This window comes from Hyperolius riggenbachi, chromosome 9 (assembly GCF_040937935.1).
Source record: "Hyperolius riggenbachi isolate aHypRig1 chromosome 9, aHypRig1.pri, whole genome shotgun sequence".
In the NCBI taxonomy this organism is placed as follows: Eukaryota; Metazoa; Chordata; class Amphibia; order Anura; family Hyperoliidae; genus Hyperolius; species Hyperolius riggenbachi.
The window spans coordinates 206255922-206275440 of NC_090654.1; the positions used below are offsets into that span (position 1 = coordinate 206255922).

Here is a 19519-nt window from a genome sequence, read left to right on the forward strand (position 1 = left end):
CCCCAGTATAGCCAGTATAGTGCCCCAGTATAGCCAGTATAGTGCCCCAGTATAGTGCCCCAGTATAGCTAGTATAGTGCCCCAGTATAGCTAGTATAGTGCCCCAGTATAGCCAGAATAGTGCCCCAGTATAGTTCCCTCCCGCCCGTCCCCGTGGCCGCCGCTGTTATTACCTTAACAGCTGCCGCTCTCCCCTCTCCGGTGCATGTGTTTATTCTAGCAGCATATCTCCTGCTGCTCTGTGTGATGCGGAAGGAAGCAGGGCAGCGGCTTCCTGTAACGGCGATATGTATCGCCGTTACTATGGTAACCGAGCCCTGCCTCCTTCCGCATCACACAGAGCAGCCGGAGATATGCTGCTAGAATAAACACATGCGCTGGAAAGGGGAGAACGGCCACTGCTAAGGTAATAACAGCGGCGGCCGCGGGGACGGGCGGGAGGGGGAGAAGAGGACGGCACACCAGGCAACGTTCCGCGGCACACTAGTATGACGCGGAACACTGGTTGAAAAACCCTGGTCTAACCCAATTTCTGTGCAATAAACTTTTTGAGTCGTACTGGCTACTTTATCTACAGTAGAGGTAAGACAACCATCTGCCTCTCCTTTTTAAACTGTCTTTCGTTGTTTTATTATTTTTGGGTGCCTCTGCCCACCAGTATTAGGCTCCCTGCACACTGCAAATCCGTTTACCGATTCTGATTCCGATTCCGATTTTCAATTCCGATTTTCCCTGAATACATTCAACAGGAAAACGGATCAAAAAACACAGCATGCAGTAAAGATTAAAAATCGGAATCGGATGTAAAAACCGATTAAAAAGCGGAATTGGAATCGGAAATGCATGCAGTGTGCAAGAAGCCTAACTGCTTTACAACACTGTAGGTAGGTTTTTATTTTAGCCTTGTCTTTTTTGGGGACCTACCTATTCATCAAAAGCGTGACCAGTAAGGATTCTCACAAATCCAAGCCATTTTGGGAAATCTTCCAGGGGCCTTTTTGCATTTGCAACTAAAGAAGTTTGAGCAATCTTGCTTATCTAAACCTTCTGGTAAATTTACATAATATACTATTGGCCTGGTAATATTCCTGTTTTTGGTCCCCTTGTCCTTTTTGGGGGCCTACCTAATCATCAGAAACGTGACCAGTGAGGATTCTTACAAATCCGACCTGTCGCAGGAATTCCTCTGCAGGCCTTTTTGCATTTACAACTGAAAAAGTGTGAGCAAATCTTCCTTATCTAAACCTTCTGCTACATTGACACAAATAAACTATTGGCTCCTGTTGTTTTTTTCCATTTGTGTTTTATTCCGACCTTGGGCGTTCTGGGTTTTTTTCTCCAAGTCAGAACTCTACTACTGCCTCTAAGGGCCCTTTCATGCTACGTCCATTGTGTTGCAGAATATTCCTGCATGCCAACTCACTGCCCATGCAAGTCTATGGGTCTGTTCACTGTACTGCGTTGTAACTGATTGCGTTATTCTAACTCACTGAACTTTATGCAATGTGCACATTGTGAATTCTGCCTTAATGTTGAGGATTTGTATCAGAACCCTGTACCTATTAGATTAATTGGATAATCTGGCTGTTTTTATGTCTTAATCTGGTATTCCCAACCTCTTACATGAATACAATTTCTATGACTTAATGAAAGATTCCAGTTGATTCCTTTGTAACACATGGTATTAAGACTTACCTTTGCACAAAATACAGTAAAATATGTAAATGCACATCTTTCCGTCTCGATTACTTTGGCTAGATATTTTTTTCTAGCTTTTCTATGAGGCTTAAAGTGGATCCGAGATAAACTTTTACTCATTGCATAATTGTGTTCCTTTCACATAGTTTATTGGGCAATCCTCAAGCCAAATACTTTTTTTTTGTTTTATGTTTCAAAAATTTTTATTGGTTTTAACATAGTACCAGAATAACATTACAATTACAGTAATGAACAATGGAGTATATTGCTGTTTACAACATAAGGTAATGTGAATACAATGCAATTTAAGAAAGTAATAACATGACAACATGAGTCTTAAAACTGTGGTAGCCTGTAAGGATTGAAAAACAAGAATCCGAAGATTGAAATTTTAGAGGGCAACCCCTCACTGGGTAATTCGGTCTTTAGAAGGGCTGAGTGGTGGTATGCTTAGCAACTTGATTAAGGAGGATGGCGACTGCCCATTCACAAACCAAAATGGCTGGGCAGGGCCACCCTCTCCTAGGAACAACCAAACGCTTGTGAGGTCCTGTCTCCAGCGAGACAGGATCTTTATTGCAGTTTTAGAAGATCTACATTTTTGACAAAGAGGTTCCTAGGAATGTAGGTATATTTGGGGTTGTGATACCAGTAGATTCGTAAAGAATTATACCTTATCAGGTTGTCAGTTCGTGAACGAAGGTAAGTAAAGAAAAGAGAAAGAAAAATAGAGAAGTATAGAGAAGAAGGTCAAGACCGCGAGAGCAGGGGCCCATCAATCCTCCCACAAGATGAAGATTATGGAATTGTCTCATTAGCCTAGGTGAGTAGTGTCAGTAACGTCTTAATTGGGAACATGTCTCAGACCCTAGGATATAGTTGGTGAGGGGGGACCAAATCTTGTCAAATTTTTCCATACTATCCATCAGTCTAGCTTTAAGTTTCTCAAAAAATAAGATGTGACAGAGCCTCTGTTTAACCTGATCAAAGGATAGAGTTGTGGTATTCCAGGAAGCAGCAGTTGTTAACTTTGTTGCTGTGAAAATAAAGTTGATCAGGGCATTTTGAGTGGAGGTCAGGTTCGGATACGGGAGGCCTAGAAGTGTGTGAGCAGGGTTCTTGGGAACAGGGGTATTAAGCAGTGATTAGGCCCATGTGCAGACCCTTATCCATAATCTATTTGCTTTTTTGCATTTCCACCAAGTGTGGGTATGTGTACCAACCTCTGTACAACCCCTGAAACAATTAGAAGTGGAGTTTGGTTTAATTTTTGCCAATCTTTGTGGAACCAGGTACCACCTAAATAACAGTTTATAATTAGCTTCAATCAGATCAGCATTTACGGAAAGGCGGGGAATATTATTCCAGATATCTTGTAAGTCCTCAGTTCCCACTATAATATCTAGTTCTTTCTTCCATTTTATTATGTATTCTGGTTTCCATTCTGAGTGCACCTGCGACAAATCCCTATATATCATGGAAATGACTCCAGAGGAAAAGGGGTCTGTTGCACATATGGCCTTGTATGCTGTTCTACTTGAAAGAGAGGAGAGATCAGATATATTAGTTTTCACAAAGTGGGATATCTGCAGATATCTGAAGTATTCGTCTTGAGGTAAGTTGTGTTTCTCTTTCAGGTAGTCCAGTGATTTTATCCCTTGGTCGGTTATGAGGTCATAGATTCTCGTCAGTTTAGCTCCGGACCACCAATTTTAACTAGCAGGAGACAGTAATCCGGCTGGGAAGGATGGATTACCTAAAAACGATGTTAGGGGGTGGTGAGGGGATATTAACTCCCCAGAGTATTTGCAGCTATCCCAGACTGCGAGCGAATTTTTAATTATGGGATTAGAGATTTTATTACGGGTAGAGGGGGATATCCAAAGAAGGTTTTGCAGTTTGATAGGGTGAACAGCATGTTCCTTTATACTCACCCAAGAGGGTTTCCCTGCAATAGCGTGCCAGCTAGTCAATAAAGCCAACTGGGCAGCTTTGTAGTACAACTTTAGATCAGGGATGCCCAATCCCCCATTGGACCGTTGCAGGAGTAGATATTTCTTTTTAAAACGAGGTTTCTTAGAGCCCCATATAAAGTCGTTGACCTTATTTTGGAGAGTCTCAAAAAATGTAGAAGGAACGGAGACAGGGAGTAACCGAAACGCATACAGAAGCTTGTGGAGAAAAGTCATTTTGATAGCTGCGATCCTGCCCATCCATGAGATTGAATACCTCTTCCAGCACTCCAGCATCTTACAGAGCTCCCGAGACAAGGGGGGATAGTTATGATGAAATAATGTATCATAAGAGCCAGTAAGGTAGATACCTAAGTATGGGAGTTTACAGTTCTTTACTTGGAATTCAAAAGCGTCTTGAAGGGCTTGCATTATTAACGGGGGTAGTGATATGTTTAATGCTTTGGATTTTGCAGGATTGATAAGAAGCCCTGAAATCTTTCCGAATTGTGTTAGGATGTTATTCAAAGTGAGTAAGGATTTGGTGGGGCGAGTAATGCACATTACGAGGTCATCTGCAAATAGCGCCAGTTTGTGCGTTCTACTGCCTACCTGAATACCTTGTATATCTGAAGTATTTCGGATCAGTATAGCTAAAGGCTCAATGAGGAAAGCGAAAATTAGTAGGGACAGGGGACACCCCTGGCGGGTACCTAGTGTAATATGGAAGGAAGATGACCGAAAGCCTTGGTATACAATTGCTGCTGAAGGTGTGGAATATAAGGCCTTTACCCAGGAGATCATATTGTCACCAAAGCCCCAGTGTTGGAGCGCCACCAGCAAGTAGGACCATGCGACCGAATCAAAGGCCTTAGTAATGTCTAGTGCCAATAACATAGCTGGGGTAGATGTGAGATGGGCATGATGAATTAAATGGGTTAATCTACGGACACTATCGCCAGCTTGCCTTTGGGGCATGAAGCCCACCTGATCATTATGTATGAGCGTGGTCATTTCATTATTTAGGCGATTAGCTAAAACCTTGGCCAAGATTTTGATGTCTAAGTTTAGGAGAGAGATAGGGCGATAGTTAGACCAAATTTGCGGGTTGGTATTTGGTTTGGGGATCATACTAATGAATGCTGAAATAGTTTCTTGATGAAATTGGGCACCCTTAAGAATATTATTAAATGCGCTAACTAGATGCGGGGCCAAAATTTTGCTAAACTTCTTGTAGTAGATAGCCCTAAAACCATCTGGACCTGGTTGTTTATTTAATTTTAGTTGTTTTATTACCTGTTGAACTTCCGTTAAGGTGATTTCCTTGTCTAGAGATTCCTTCAGTCCCGCGGGGAGTGCCGGAAGAGGTATTTTGGACAAAAATTCACTAATCTGTGAAGAAGAGGCTTTGTCAGGGGAGTTATACAGTTTTTCTAGATTAGAACGGAAAATTTCCACAATTTTGGCAGGGTTGGCAGATATTTGATTATGGTCAACCTGTAAGGAGATAGACTTGAACGATAAGTCCGTCTGTCTCAACCTATTGGCTAACAAGGTGTCAGGTTTATTACTTTTGAGATAAAACTTAAGTTTAGAGGAGGAAAGTTGTTTCTCTGCCGACTCTGTCAAGCTAAGGTTAAGCGCTGTTTCCGCTTGTAAGAGCTCTCTTTTATTTTCCGGAGAGGGGACTTCTTGAAATAGCTTGTGCACTTCAGTATACTTTTTTTCTAATTCTAATAAAGCCTTCCGTTTTTCTTTTTTCCTTCTGGAGGCGATTTGGATAAATATACCCCTGATCACGGCCTTATGGGCCTCCCAAATCGTCAAGGCGGGGGAGTCGGGATCAGTGCTATTGAGAGTAAAATATTCAGTTAGTTTTTCCTCTATCTGATGTAAGGTGTTTTCATCCGTGAGAAGGTACTGGTTCAGGGTCCACCGAAATTCAGTGGGGCGTTGGATCAGGGAGGAGAGCACAATAGCGTACATGTTATGATCGGACCAAGGTGTAGGACAGATTTTAGCTGAGTTAATTGAAGGCAATAGGGAAGATAACGTCCAACAATGATCTATTCTAGAAAAGGAAGAATGGGCGCTAGAGTAAAATGTGAATTCTTTCTTACAGGGGTTTAGTTCCCGCCAGATATCTGTTAGTTTATGCGATGTGAATGCTGATCGAATTGTTTTTTTGTTTTTTTTTTTAATACTCAAATTCCCTATAAACTAAGCAAGCCTCGCCCACAGCTCCTTTTGTGCCTTGGCACTCTTAGAGCAATGTAGCAAGGGCTTATGGGAGCTCAGTCTGGGCAGGAGGAGGAGGTTTTACTAGCCATAGATTCCAGAGGCAGAGGGGAGGAGGGAGGAGGATAGGGGGATTGAGCTGAGGGCTGGAGATGCAATCAGCTTGCCTGTGTAATGTGACAAGCAGAACATGGCCGCTCTCATTGTATCACAGGAAGAAATAATCATATACAGTTGAAGCTGTTTGCAGCTAGATTTGCTGTGCAAACTATTTAAATTTTAGATAAGATATATAGACGAGTTACTTGTTATAGCTAGTTTTTCACCTCAGATCCGCTTTAAGACTGTCTCTCCAGATGGGTCATCTTGGGTTACTGAGAGCCACCTGAGAGGACCAGGGATTTAGAACAACAGAACTGCACTTTCTACATTTCTTTTTATTGTTGTATGTACTGATGTTACTTTTTTAATCCATATACAATAGAAATGTTAAGATGAATCTCTGAATGCTCTAAATAGAACAAAGGAATCATTTTTCTCTGTAGTAATGCTCTGCAACTCTGTTCCATCCTGTCTAAAGCTGCTTACACACCAGATAACTCTCTTGAAATGAAGGAAGTAACGGACTACAAAAGCATGTCTTGGCTTTTTTTGCATGAACCGAACATTTGTATGTGTATAACATCGTTTAAACAACCCATTGTTCAAATCTTCCTGCCAAACCTAAGCAGCAAATTAATTCCTTGATCTGCACGTGTGTTTGTAGCTTAAAGAGGAACTCCAGTGAAAATTATGTAATAAAAAAGTGCTTCATTTGCACAATAATTATGTATAAATTATTTAGTCAGTGTTTGCCCATTGTAAAAGCTTTCCTCTCCTTGATTTACATTTTGACATTTCTCACATGGTGACATTTTTACTGCTGGCAGGTGATGTCACTGGAAGTAGCTGCTGCTTGATTTTTTTGGCAGTTGGAAACAGCTGTAAACAGCTATTTCCCACAATGCAATGAGGTTCACAGACCGGAAACTGCCATGAAAATGGTCCTCACAGTCTCCTGTGGGAGGGGATTCACCACAATATCAGCCATACAAAGCCCCCTGATCCATTTGTAAAAAGGAATATATTTCTCATGTAAAATAGGGTAATCAGCTACTGATTGAGATGAAATTCAATTCTTGGTACAGTTTCTCTTTAACCTCCCTGGCGGTACGCAGATGCGGTGGCTGCGTCCACAGGAGGGATTTTTTTTAATTTGAAGTGTTTTGTTAATGTTAGCTAGCACCAGGCTAGCTAACTGTGGCCCCCAAGTTCCCCGGTCTGACCCCCCCGATTGCCGCCGGCAACACTCACCCATCCGCGATCCTGCGAGAGCCGCAGCTTCCCAATACGCTTCACTCGTCGCTATGGCGACGATCGGACATGACGTCGTCGACGTCATGCGCAGTTCCGATCCTCCCCATAGCGAAGCCGAGTGCTGATTGGGAGGCTGTGCCATCGCGGGATCCATGGGGGGTATGTATACCGGTGGCGATCAGAGGGGACCGGAGGCACTTGGGGACATGGTTAGGTAGCCAAGTGCTAGCTTAACCACATAGTCATTTTTATTAAAAAAAAATCCTCCTGGGGCCATGCGATCCCCTACGGCGGCTAGCCCGACACTGTGTCGGGCTTACCGCCAGGGAGGTTAAGCATAACTGTGGAAGAGACAGACATTGCTTGGTGGTCAGATTACTCACTACGCGCATTTCCTCCTTCAAGCTGGAAGGAGGAAGTACATGTAGTGAGTCTTGTCACGTGCCGAATACGAGGCGTGCAAGACGTTTGGAACGCATAGAGGACCGCGGACTTATGGGTAAGTAACCCCCTCTCTCCCAGCCGCACACCTGAGGCAATCAAGCCTCACTTCAATCACGGATTCGAATAGCTCACTACTCGTGAGCTCATCTCTACTTATATGCAGCTTACAAACTCACTTTGACTTATAATGGAGGCATCTGAAGTAGACCAAAGGTACTTCCAGGAAACAAAAATGACCAAGAGCTCAGAAGCCCCGTATAGTGTAGTAATTTGGCAACACCAGGGAATGCAGCAAGTATGTTGGAGTGGTACTCAGAAATATGATTTGTAGCACTAGCAACTACAGTTTAAAGCAAGTGAGAAAAGCCTGCCCTCACTTGGGTCCGTCTGTCTTCTCTGGCCTTGATGTATTTATTTATTTAAGTATTTTTATAACGCCAACATATTCCGCAGTGCCGTACAGAGTCTTGTCACTAACTGTCCCTCAGTGGGGCTCACAATATAGTTCATACAATAACAATAACAACAATAACATTTCTATAGCGCTTTTCTCCCATAGGACTCAAAGCGCTTAGGCTCTCTCAGATTCAGTAATTAGTAGGATGAAGTATTCACACAACAAAAGTTATATTTCTGCAAATGCCAAACTGAACAGGTGGGTTTTCAGTCTGGATTTAAACACGTCCAGGGATGGAGCTGTCCTGATCTGTTGAGGTAAGGAGTTCCAAAACGTAGGGGCAGCATGACAGAAGGCTCTGGGACCAAAAGTTTCCAAGTGGACTCTGGGTATGACTAGATTATTAGCCTGTTGATCTGAGAATGCGGGGATTGCTACGCAGCTGCAACATATCTTTCATATATCTAGGGCCTAAATTATTCAGGGATTTAAATGTCAGTAGGCCGATCTTGAATAGGACCCTCCATTCTATAGGTAGCCAGTGAAGGGAGTGCAGGACTGGCATTATGTGGCAGTGACGGGGTTGGTTGGTTAGCAGTCTGGCAGCAGTATTCTGTATCAGCTGTAGTCGGTACAAGACCTTTTTTGGAAGGCCAGTGTAGAGAGCATTGCAGTAGTCCAGTCGGGATGTGATGAAGGCGTGGACTAAGGTTGGCAGATCTTCTGGGGGTATGAGGTGCTTGATTTTTGCAATGTTCTTCAGGTGAAAATAGGATGATTTCACCACAGCAGAGATTTGAGTTCTGAAGTTTAAATCCCAATCAATTAGAACTCCCAGGCTACGCACATGATCAGAGCTGCGCAGATCCGTGCCTCCTATTCCCAGTGGTGAAGACTGCAAGTTAAGTTGTTTTGTTATCATGCTCTGCCCTCCTATCAGAAGGACTTCAGTTTTGTCTGCATTTAGTTTCAGCCAGTTGTCATTCATCCATTGCTGTAGTTCACGTAAGCAGGCGTTTATAGTTAGAGTTGGGTCTGTCACACCAGGCTTGAAGGAAAGATATAGTTGAGTGTCGTCTGCATAGCAGTGGTATGTCAGGCCATGTTTTTTGATTAGTTTTCCCAGCGGTAACATGTAAATCGTGAAAAGCAGGGGAGAGAGGATTGAGCCCTGGGGTACCCCATACCTAAGTGATACAGGGGTGGACAGGAAGGGCCCCATAGACACTTTGTGGGTTCTGCCACTCAAGAAGGATTGGAACCACTGAAGAACTATGCCATCAATGCCGCAGTATTCCTGTAGCCTGTTTATCAAGATGTCATGGTCAACTGTATCAAAGGCTGCAGAAAGGTCTAGCAGTATGAGGATGGAGCACTCTCCTCTGTCTCTTGCCATGAGCAGGTGGTTGCATATTTGGATGAGGGCCGTTTCAGTGCTGTGGTGTTTCCTGAAGCCAGACTGGAATGGGTCATAACTGTTGTTTTGTAGGATTTTGGCTTCTAGCTGGAGGTAAACAGCTTTTTCAATTAGCTTGCCCAGAAAGGGAAGGTTAGAGACAGGTCTGTAGCTGGTCATTGCATCTGGGTCCAGGGAGGGTTTTTTGAGGAGAGGCCTGATGATTGCTTCCTTCAGTAAAGCAGGAAATATCCCTGATTTTAAGGAACAGTTAACAATTTTTAGGAATACCGGTACGAACAGGTCGGGGCAGTTCAACATGAACTGTGTTGGGCCAGGATCTAGGTCACAGGTAGTTAGGCGGACGTGAAGGAGGATGCTTGATGTGACTTCTTCATCAATTTCTTTGAAGTTTGACCAAGGTGTTACATTGTGTCTGCTAATGGTCTTCGGCGCTATATTAGGCTCAGATGCTGTAAGTTGGATGGCGGACCTTATAGCGGAGACTTTGTCTGTGAAGAAATGGGCAAATTGGTCACAGAGGTCCTTTGAAGACTCGATGTTAAGTTTTTGACATGCCGGGTTGCAGAGTTTTTCCACTGTGCGGAACAGTTGGGCTGGTTTGTTAACTGCATTTGCAATCTCTTGTGATAGAAAGGATGATTTTTTTCCCGTGATTACCTTTTGGTAGCTCTTCAAGTGGAGGATTAAGGCATGTTTGTCTTCTGGGGACTGAGATTTGCGCCACAGTCTCTCAAGTTTTCGGCCTTGTCTTTTCAGCTCTTTTATAGCGTTATCAAACCACTGTGCATGATGGTGTGGAGTAAGATATTTGGTGCGCAGAGGAGCAATGGTCTCAAAGGTGGAGGACACACATTTGTTGTATTTAAACACCAGAGTATCAGGGTCCAAGCTGGAGTCAGTCAATTCATCAAAGCTAAGGTTATCTCGGATATGTTGAGGTGTTAGCCCTTTTAAGCGGCGATATTTTATTTGATTCTTGACCTGGTGTTTGACAGCTGGTATTGAGAGGGAGAAGTGGATAGTGTGATGGTCTGACCAGGCAACAGGATTAATTTCCACATTGGCTATTGACAGCCCAGTATGGAATAAAAGGTCCAGAGTGTGGCCTTTCCTGTGAGTAGCAGAGCTGATTGATTGGAGGAAGCCCAGTTCATGTAAGGCACGAGGTAGCTCTATTCCAAGTTTTGAAGAGGAGTCATCCACCCATGTATTGAAATCTCCAAGAACAATCCATCTGGGGTGTTCCAGTGTTAGGTTGCATAGGAGATCTACAGGTTCCTTAAGGAAGTCTGAGTGTTTTTCTGGTGGGCGGTAGATCAGCAATATGTTAATGTTTTTCTCAGCTGAAAGTTGCACCCCCAAGCATTCAAACGAGTTGGTAGGACCTACAGTAAGTGGTCTGATTTTCAAAGCTGATCTAAAGCAAAGTGCAACCCCTCCTCCCCTGCGTTCTTTCCTGTTGCAGTATATCACAGAATAGTTTGTTGGCACGGCAGCCTCCAGGGTGGGGCCAACTGGTTCAGAAAGCCAGGTTTCAGTCAGGCAGGCCAGATCAGAAGACTCTATTAGATCATGTATGATTGCTGTTTTGTTGTTTATTGATCTGACATTACAGAGGACAGCCTTGATGGGGCTACCCTGGGAGCTGAGGTCTGAGTTTAAGGACTCCAGGAGGGAACAGTCTCCAGATGTGTGGCTGTCATCTCTGCTGGATTGTGCTGGAGCTATTAGGGTTGTTGGCTGGGTGTACTCTGCAGATTTTGTCACAGAGTTATTTTGGTTCTGCGGTGAAGAATATCTTTTCCCACGTCCTCTCGAGCCTCTCTTTGTCTTTCTGAAGATTCCAACAGACTTCAGTAGAATTATTGTGGATTTGTCAATTGGATAGATATTTCTTGGTTGGTATACAGCTAGAAGTCTCTCTGCTGAATATTGATGATTACACATTAGGATGGACAAGAGACAGCTCAGGGCTCCTGCTGAGATAGGTCCTATTTAGAGTCAAGGTGTGAAGTTTGTCAGCTGTGGCTGGTATCCTGCAGAGATCAAAGGGCCTGTATAGACTGAATTGTCCTTACACAGAGATGTATGGATGGACAGCATGAATTTGAAAACACAGTTCTTTGTTTAGGAATTTGAAGATATAATGTATAATATATGTAGAAAAATATAGTCTATTGAGCATAGATGCTGTAGATAATCGATGAAAGTTACTCACAGGATGGGAGAGGGCAGGCACAAAGAGGCAGAAAGTCTTTAAGGTCTCAGGTCAATTCCAAGGAAGGTGTGCAGTGTTCAGCCCTGTGTGATACCAAGGAAGATCCAATCCAGCTTAAATCTTTGCCATCCCAAGTAATCCAGGTGTTCTGAAAGTTTATAGGTGTTGCTGGAGAAGTGCTACATTAGAATCCACTGAAATTTCGGTCCAGTCTTTTCATTAAGAGGTTTAAAGTAGCAGAAATGAGATGTAATGTCTGGAGCAGACTTAGAGAGCAGCAGCACCAGTCTGGGCTAGCTAGAGCCAATTTAGAGTAAGTCAATTAATGTATCTGTATGTTTTTTGGGAACTGCTAAAAGATTTAAGAAAACCTAGACTAGTCAACTCCCCCCCCCCCCCCCCCCCACACACACACAGAAAAAGTGGGGCAGTGGGAGATATACGAGGAGGGAAAAGGCAAAAGGATAAAAACAGATGAAACCCATATATAAGTAAAATTGCATATCTCAATAAAGAAACTTGTGTATGGTAAACAGATTTTTTTTTTTCTTTGAATAGTTATGCATTGTGTCATGGATGAACCGTAAACAAATGCAATCACAATTACAGACAAGACAGACAAGACTCTGTACATTTGTATTACGCTTTTCTCCTGGCAGACTCAAAGCGCCAGAGCTGCAGCCACTAGGACACGCTCTACAAGCAGTTGCAGCATTAGGGAGTCTTGCCCAAGGTCTCCTACTGAATAGATATGGGCTTACTGAACAGGCAGAGCCGAGATTCGAACCTTGGTCTCCTGTGTCCGAGGCAGAGCCCTTAACCATTACACTGTCCAGCCACAATTCAGATTGTATGTCTAAGGGCAGAGCACTGGACCTCCAGCTGCCAGAGAAGCCCAGCAGGGTGCAGACACCCAGTCCTAGCCATATTCCATAACGTTATTTTTGCCTTTTAAGAGATACTGTATTTGTGACCTATAGGAAAGTATATCATTTGATTGTTAATGTCCTGCCGATCATCGGCATAACCCTTTTATGAAGCTGGCATTAGCCGCAATCCCGTTATTCAAATTCTCAGTAATGGAATGCCACACCTTATCCACGTCTGGTATTAATGTGATCCATATTCTTTGAGGTTTTTGAATTTGCTATTATTATTTGTGTGATGTGAATATTGCCTGAGATATAGACCAGTCATGCGTATATTTGAGACTAATTTTTCACCCAAAAAGTCAGGGGGTCGGCTAATCTCCAAAGCAGGGGTGTATAAAAGAAACCACTGCATATTCAGCTGCAGTTCTCCATTTTTTACCAACACCTAAGGACTGGGAGCTAGCAAGAGAACCCAAGGCTAGCTTCCATTTTGAATGAGTTCTCAGGTCTGGTTTACACTTAGCGTTTTTTCAGCGCTTTTTTGAACGCCGGCATACGATCCCTATGAATACATTCACACTGCAGCGTTTGTGATCAATCATTTCGATCAATATTTCGGCCATTTGCAAACGTGGATCATGCAGCATCTTTGGGGCGATTGCGCTGTCATTCTCGTTCTAATGAACGGGAATCACAAGAGCGAATCGCAAGATTTTGCCCGCCGAATCGCGGGGCAAGCGCCAAGTGTGAACAAGATTATTGGACTCCCATATGGACTAGACCTTCACCATTAAGTATTAACTTGATCTGTTTTCCCTTTTATTTTATACGGTGGCTACTGTCTTCACAATTATTACTTATCATTTTCTGCAAATATGAATTATTTATATTGCATTTAAAATAAAACAACTTACAGCGAAATGAAACTCAGCAATTCTTTTTTGCTCTAAAACATTATTTACAGCATATTATATACTACCAGTATTTTTGTTGTTGTTGCTAGCACTACATTCAGAGGGTTGACCACAGGACAGAAAAGCTCAATGTCGGGAAAGCTGAACGCATCCGAACTGGAGATAATGTTATCTTGTGTTTAATTGTCTTCTCTGTCTTCTCTGACACTGCAGACTCTCCTGAACACAGACAGGCAGTCAGAAAGTATTTCTGCTTGTATTTCAAGATGAAAAATAAACAGTTATGAATAAAAAAGTGTACTTTGGAAACTTGTAATTTCTAAATGAACAATAATACTTATGCACAAAAGCAAATATGGCATATAAAAAGTAAGAAAACATGCTTTTATTGAATATTCTGTCAGGGTTTTATACCACTTTAAGGTAATTTTTACAGCTATGTTCCTGATTTGAGCACCGCAGAACGAATCCTAGCCTTTTTGAAGGTTCACCACCTGAAGTATTTATTATTTCAGTCAGACTACAGTGTGTTAACCATCTTATCTGCAGGCTTAGAATAGTCAGAACAGGGTCCTTTGCCATTATAACAGAGATGGTGGCAGCTTACCTGTAATTTTGTGTATTAAAGTGTATGTGTCGCCCACACGTTCCCTCCTAGCCTGTCTGTCTGCCCAATTCCAGCGGATTCAGCGCATCGATTGCATCCATGAGATTCGATGGTCTGTGTGCTGAAACTGATTGGGAGGCATAGAGCGATCCAGCCAGTGGGGGGGAGGGGTGCTGTTGACGAATGGGAAATAATACATGTATTGAAATACATCGGCATGCTAATATCCTAAATTCCCAAATAAAAAAAAAAAAAAAAAGATGATAGCCTGGTTCACATAATTTAAAGTGATTGTCCAAGCTCCTAAAAAAAAAAAGATCCACTTACCTGGGGCTTCCTCCAGCCTGTGGCAGCCGTCCTGTGCCCTCGCCGCAGCTCCAATGGCTCCGGGTCTTCTCCGCTGGTGCAGCCGACCTTGCCAGGTCGGGTTCCGGGTCAGCTTCTTCTGCGCTGCACCGCACGGGTCACGTGGTCCCTCCGACGTCATCAGGACGGTACCGTCCTGATGATGTCTGGGAGACCACGTGACCCGCGCAGTGGAGAGCAGAAGAAGCCGACCTGGAACCCGACCTGGCGAGGTCGGCTGCGCCAGCGGAGAAAACCGGGAGCCATCTGAGCTACGGCGAGGGCACAGGACTGCTGCCACGGGCTGGAGGAAGCCCCAGGTAAGTGGATCTTTTTTTTTTTTTTTTTAGGAGCTTGGACAATTCCTTTAACCACTTCAGGATTCGGCGTACGCTTAACTACGCCCCTGAATCCTGAAGTGGATTGCATGGAAACGGCCGCTCGTATGAGCGGCCGTTCCATGTCAGTTCACGGAGGGTGTCTCCGTGAACACCCTGCGAGCCTCCGATCGTGGCTCGCAGGGTAAATGTAAACACACGGGGAAGATCTTCCCCGGTGTTTACATGTATACGGCGCTGCTGCGCAGCAGCGCCGTGGCGGAGATCGGCGATCCCCGGCCTCTGATTGGCCGGGGACCGCCGGCACCTGATAGGCTGAAGCCTATCCTATCCGGCGCAGGACGGAATTCCGTCCTGCGCCGCTCACAGGGGGAGGTAGAGGGAGGGAAGGGGAAGGCGGCCAGGAAGCGCTGCGGAGGGGGGCTTTGAAGAGAGCCCCCCCCCCCCGCAAGCGCAAGCAGCCGGCGGCGATCAGACCCCCCCAGCAGGACATCCCCCTAGTGGGGAAAAAAGGGGGGAAGTCTGATCGGCCTGGCTGCTATCTGATCGGTGCTGCGGGCTGGAGAGCCCACGCAGCACCGATCAGCAAAACCACCCGGTATCCGGAAGTGGTTAAGCAATGTAAGGGATTTTACTAACCTTTTAGACATATTTCAGTTTTTTTTTTTTGTTTTTTTTATCCTCTTTAAGGGATCCTCTTCCCACTTGGTATATATCTTTACATTATGTTTTAACCCATTCATTGCAATGTATGCTTAGATGGGCATGACCATATTGTCTGCTGAGAAATGGTAGTGCTATAATATTGCTTCACCATTTGTGTTATGTACTTGGTGTGTTTTATGTCTAGGTTTTATCTGTTTGTAACACGCAAAATAAATAGATGCATTCCTTATGCTGCTGTAATAGTACAGTCCCATCCAAGATGTCAGCACTTTATAAATCCATATTAATAATTATGTATAATTTGAAAAGTTTCATGGAACACTGAGAACTTACATGGTAACATTTTTTTTTCAGTCACAAAGCCCACATTGAACAGCATGCTGCGCGACCCATCCTTAATTCCTGATTCAGTCCTTGCCAACCAAGTGCAACAGGTAATAAGCTATCTCCAAGCCAAGGGGAAATGTTCCTTCATCCTTAATTACAATTGCTATAAAATAACATTGAGGTTATGAAGCATCCTAAATGCCACTAGATGACTTGCCTGAGGAAGGTTTCAATTTTTAATTGCTGCATTTTATGATGGGAATAATGGCGTGTGATCCTGTTTATCATGTCACAATGAGGGCACGGTCCTCTGGGTTATTTAATTTTTAGTGCTGTTCTGTTGCCCTGTCTATTGCCACAGGTTAAATGCCATGTTTTTTTCTTTGTGTAGAGAATTGCTGATGTTGGTATGTGCTTTGCATACAATATCACCTGTATGTTTTCTCATAAACTCTTAGGCATTATAACTTTTGAGGGAAATGTAATTTACATCGGGGTCTGCATATCACCTGTGATCATCCTTTGTACTGCATCATACAGGATATTTGTACTGCATCATACAGGACATATATCTCATGGGATCGAATATGCTATTCTCACTTAAGGTGGCCACTAATTGTGCAATTTGTAGCGAAAAATCATTTGAGTGTTCAGAAATCTGATTAGATTGGTTGTAAATAATCTCAATTGATGGGCACAATCACTTACAAACTATTATAAAAACAGTTGTCCGATTGGATTTTCGTTGAACCAAAATTTGGATGTTCTTGCCGGTTGTGATAGATAGGAAGCAAAGATTGGTTCGTTGATGGTGTAGTGAACGATTTCACTTCCGATCAGAATTTCTGATCACTCGAACAATGTTTCACTAGATATTGGATTGTTAGTGGCCACCTTTATGCTGAGAAAGGCAGATGCAGACACACTCTTCTATGACTGTGCACATAGGTCAGAGATTTCAAACATCATTTAAAAAGCTTACATAACAGAGAAAAGAAAGAAAACGGACAGGTGGAAATGGTTTATTATTACACTACTAGTAGACCTAAGCCCATTACAATAACGGACTTTAGGCCTCCCTCACAACCCCCCACCCGCCACTCTCGGCGCCACCGCATGTCAGCACGCGTGCGCACACGCTCGCCCCCTGGCCCCATCTTTCTCCTGTCCCAACAGCCGCCCACGTGCTGCGCATGTGTGGTACGCAAAAGCACGGACACACAGGAGGAAGACGCAGGGACACGGGTTTTATTGTATAGGATATGTGTACATGAATTTACGCTATTGAATTTTTTGGAACTTCTTTACTTGGAGTATCATTAATTAATTGGCTCTTAATCGTGAAATACCTTTTGTAAGCATTTGACCTGATTACTAATATTTTCTTTTGTTTTTATTACAGTGCATTATAAATGACTGCTGTAATGGGCCTTTAGTGGACTGCATCAAACAGTATCCTTTAGTATTTATTTTCTATATAAAATGATACTTGATTGTTTATGAAAGGGTAAAAAAGAATAAAAGGGTTACTTAGTACTTTGTCATTATTGAATTGCATTGAATACAAGGATCACCTAAAATTTTAGCGAGTCATTTTCCCATAAAAATATTATCAAAAGTACAATGAAATTGATCAATTAACTCTTTAAGTTTTGTCATTTATTTCACTAAGGTGCCAGTAACTTTTTCAGTAGGAGAATTGTATAAACAAAATGTTACTTTGTAATACCATTCATAGGCTCTCTCTTTAAAAGATCAGAACACATGGTTTTAAGCAAATGTAGTAGGGGAAATCAAGAAGGGGAAAATCCTTAATATATCACTGTGTATGTTGTCCTAACTTCTAGAGGTGCACATTTAGGACTTTACCACTGTAGACTGTGCGCTCTCAGTGCGCTTACACTGTGTGGTTGTGGACACCCTGCATTAAGCTGCTGCAGTAGGTGCTGCTGTTTTGTACGACAGACACACTTGTTAATGCTTGGGAGTGTTGGTCTGAACACTGGACACACTGTATGCACCATTTTAGCAGCACTCAGCATAATAATTATGAATATTGACATCTTTGATTGCAGTGTAAGACGCTTCTGATGATGGACCATCCACAAGAGAAGCTAAAGCTAACGGGTGCATGAATATTCATGATTGGTCTAGTTGTAATTTCAAGATTGCAATGCATATTGTGTTTCTAGTAATATAGAATCGTTACCATTTTAATAAAATAATGTGTGCAATAATAACCAATCACAACTCAAGTTTTTACAATTAAAGGGGAACTCAACTCAGCTTTTGCACTATGACTTGCTATTACCAGACGCAGGCCTAATAGTCTCTCGCAGTGTCTGAACCCCTGACCCATAGATGTGACAAAGTACATCTCAAAAAGTAGGGAGATCTTCAAGAGACAATTGTTACTAAAAGTTGTTGCTAAAAGCAGTGGTGCAGGCAGTTTCCCTCATTCAAAACATAGACAACAATAAAAACTTGACAAAGGTTTAAACTCTTTCACATGCTACCAGGAATGGAGGCAGATAACCAGGGATACATTTTATTTCCTTAAGCCTCATCTACACGCGTAGATGAGGCTCCGATCCGATCGCCTCTTCCGCATCCCCGCGTGTACCCGCCGCGTCCCCGCCCACCCGCGCATGCGTTGGATTCGATTCCCCGCTTATCTTCGCTCGATTCCCTGCCATTGTCCCCTCGCGGGAAATGAGCAGGGAATCAGCGGGGGCAAGATCCGACCTGTCGGATCTTATCAATCGATTGATAAGGAACATCGGAGCCTCATCTACGCGTGTAGATGAGGCTTTAGACTTGGGAGGGTCCCGGGTAGAGGGGGTGGTTTGGAGGAGGACATGGTAAGCCTCTGGATCTTGAGGCTTCCCTCTTCTTAGGTAAGTACCTTATTTTTATGCTTTAGGATCACCTCGGGTTCTCTTTAACACCTAACCATATAACACTGCCTTTGTTTCCAGCAAGTTGATATTTAGTGGCATTCAGTTTTAGTGTGTGTACACACATCTGTTTTTATGCCCGATTGTCTTTTAAACCGGACATTTGAGCGACTTGTCATTCAAACAAAAAGTCGTTCAAACTCCTTGTACACACAGACGAAAAAAAACGTTTGAAATGCTAATTACAGCTAATTTAAATGTCATTTGACTGGTCAGTGGACTGGATAGAACAATGGACCAGATCAAAACACCTGTTATTTGAATGTCTTATGTTGTGTTTACTTAGATTAGAGATACTAAAGTAAGGTAACCTTTTAACAAAATTCTTTTTAAATACATTGATTTTATTCTTAGTTCACTGGGGACGTAGATGGTTGTCAGACTCTTGGTTTCTACACCTTCCCCTCTTGGCTAGATGCTGACTTAGATCATTAAGCCCAAACTGCGGGGCGAAACCTGAGGATCCAATGAGGGCAGGGCTGGGTTTGGTGGTCTGGGCAGAGACGATTGCAGGGATAATCTTGTAAATGCATAGATTAAAATACATATTTATAGGCATTTATGAGACCCTTTCATCACTGTTGTGTTTGGTGGAAGAGTTAAAGGGATACTGTAGGGGGGGTCAGGGGAAAATGAGTTGAACTTACCCGGGGCTTCTAACGGTCCCCCGCAGACATCCTGTGTTGGCGCAGCCACTCACCGATGCTCCGGCCCAGCCTCCGGTTCACTTCTGGAATTTCAGACTTTAAAGTCAGAAAACCACTACGCCT

General features: G+C 43.3%; 1 protein-coding gene across 2 annotated transcripts in view; it reads left to right on the forward strand.

Annotated features, from left to right (window-relative positions):
* The window catches only part of CDIN1 (CDAN1 interacting nuclease 1), a 481568-nt gene that overhangs the window by 226475 nt on the left and 235574 nt on the right, over positions 1-19519 (forward strand). For both annotated transcript variants that reach the window (XM_068253904.1, XM_068253905.1), the window contains exons 7-8: positions 15820-15899; positions 17195-17244. In XM_068253904.1, the coding sequence (XP_068110005.1) occupies positions 15820-15899; positions 17195-17244 (130 nt within the window). The remainder of the gene's footprint in view (positions 1-15819; positions 15900-17194; positions 17245-19519) is intronic.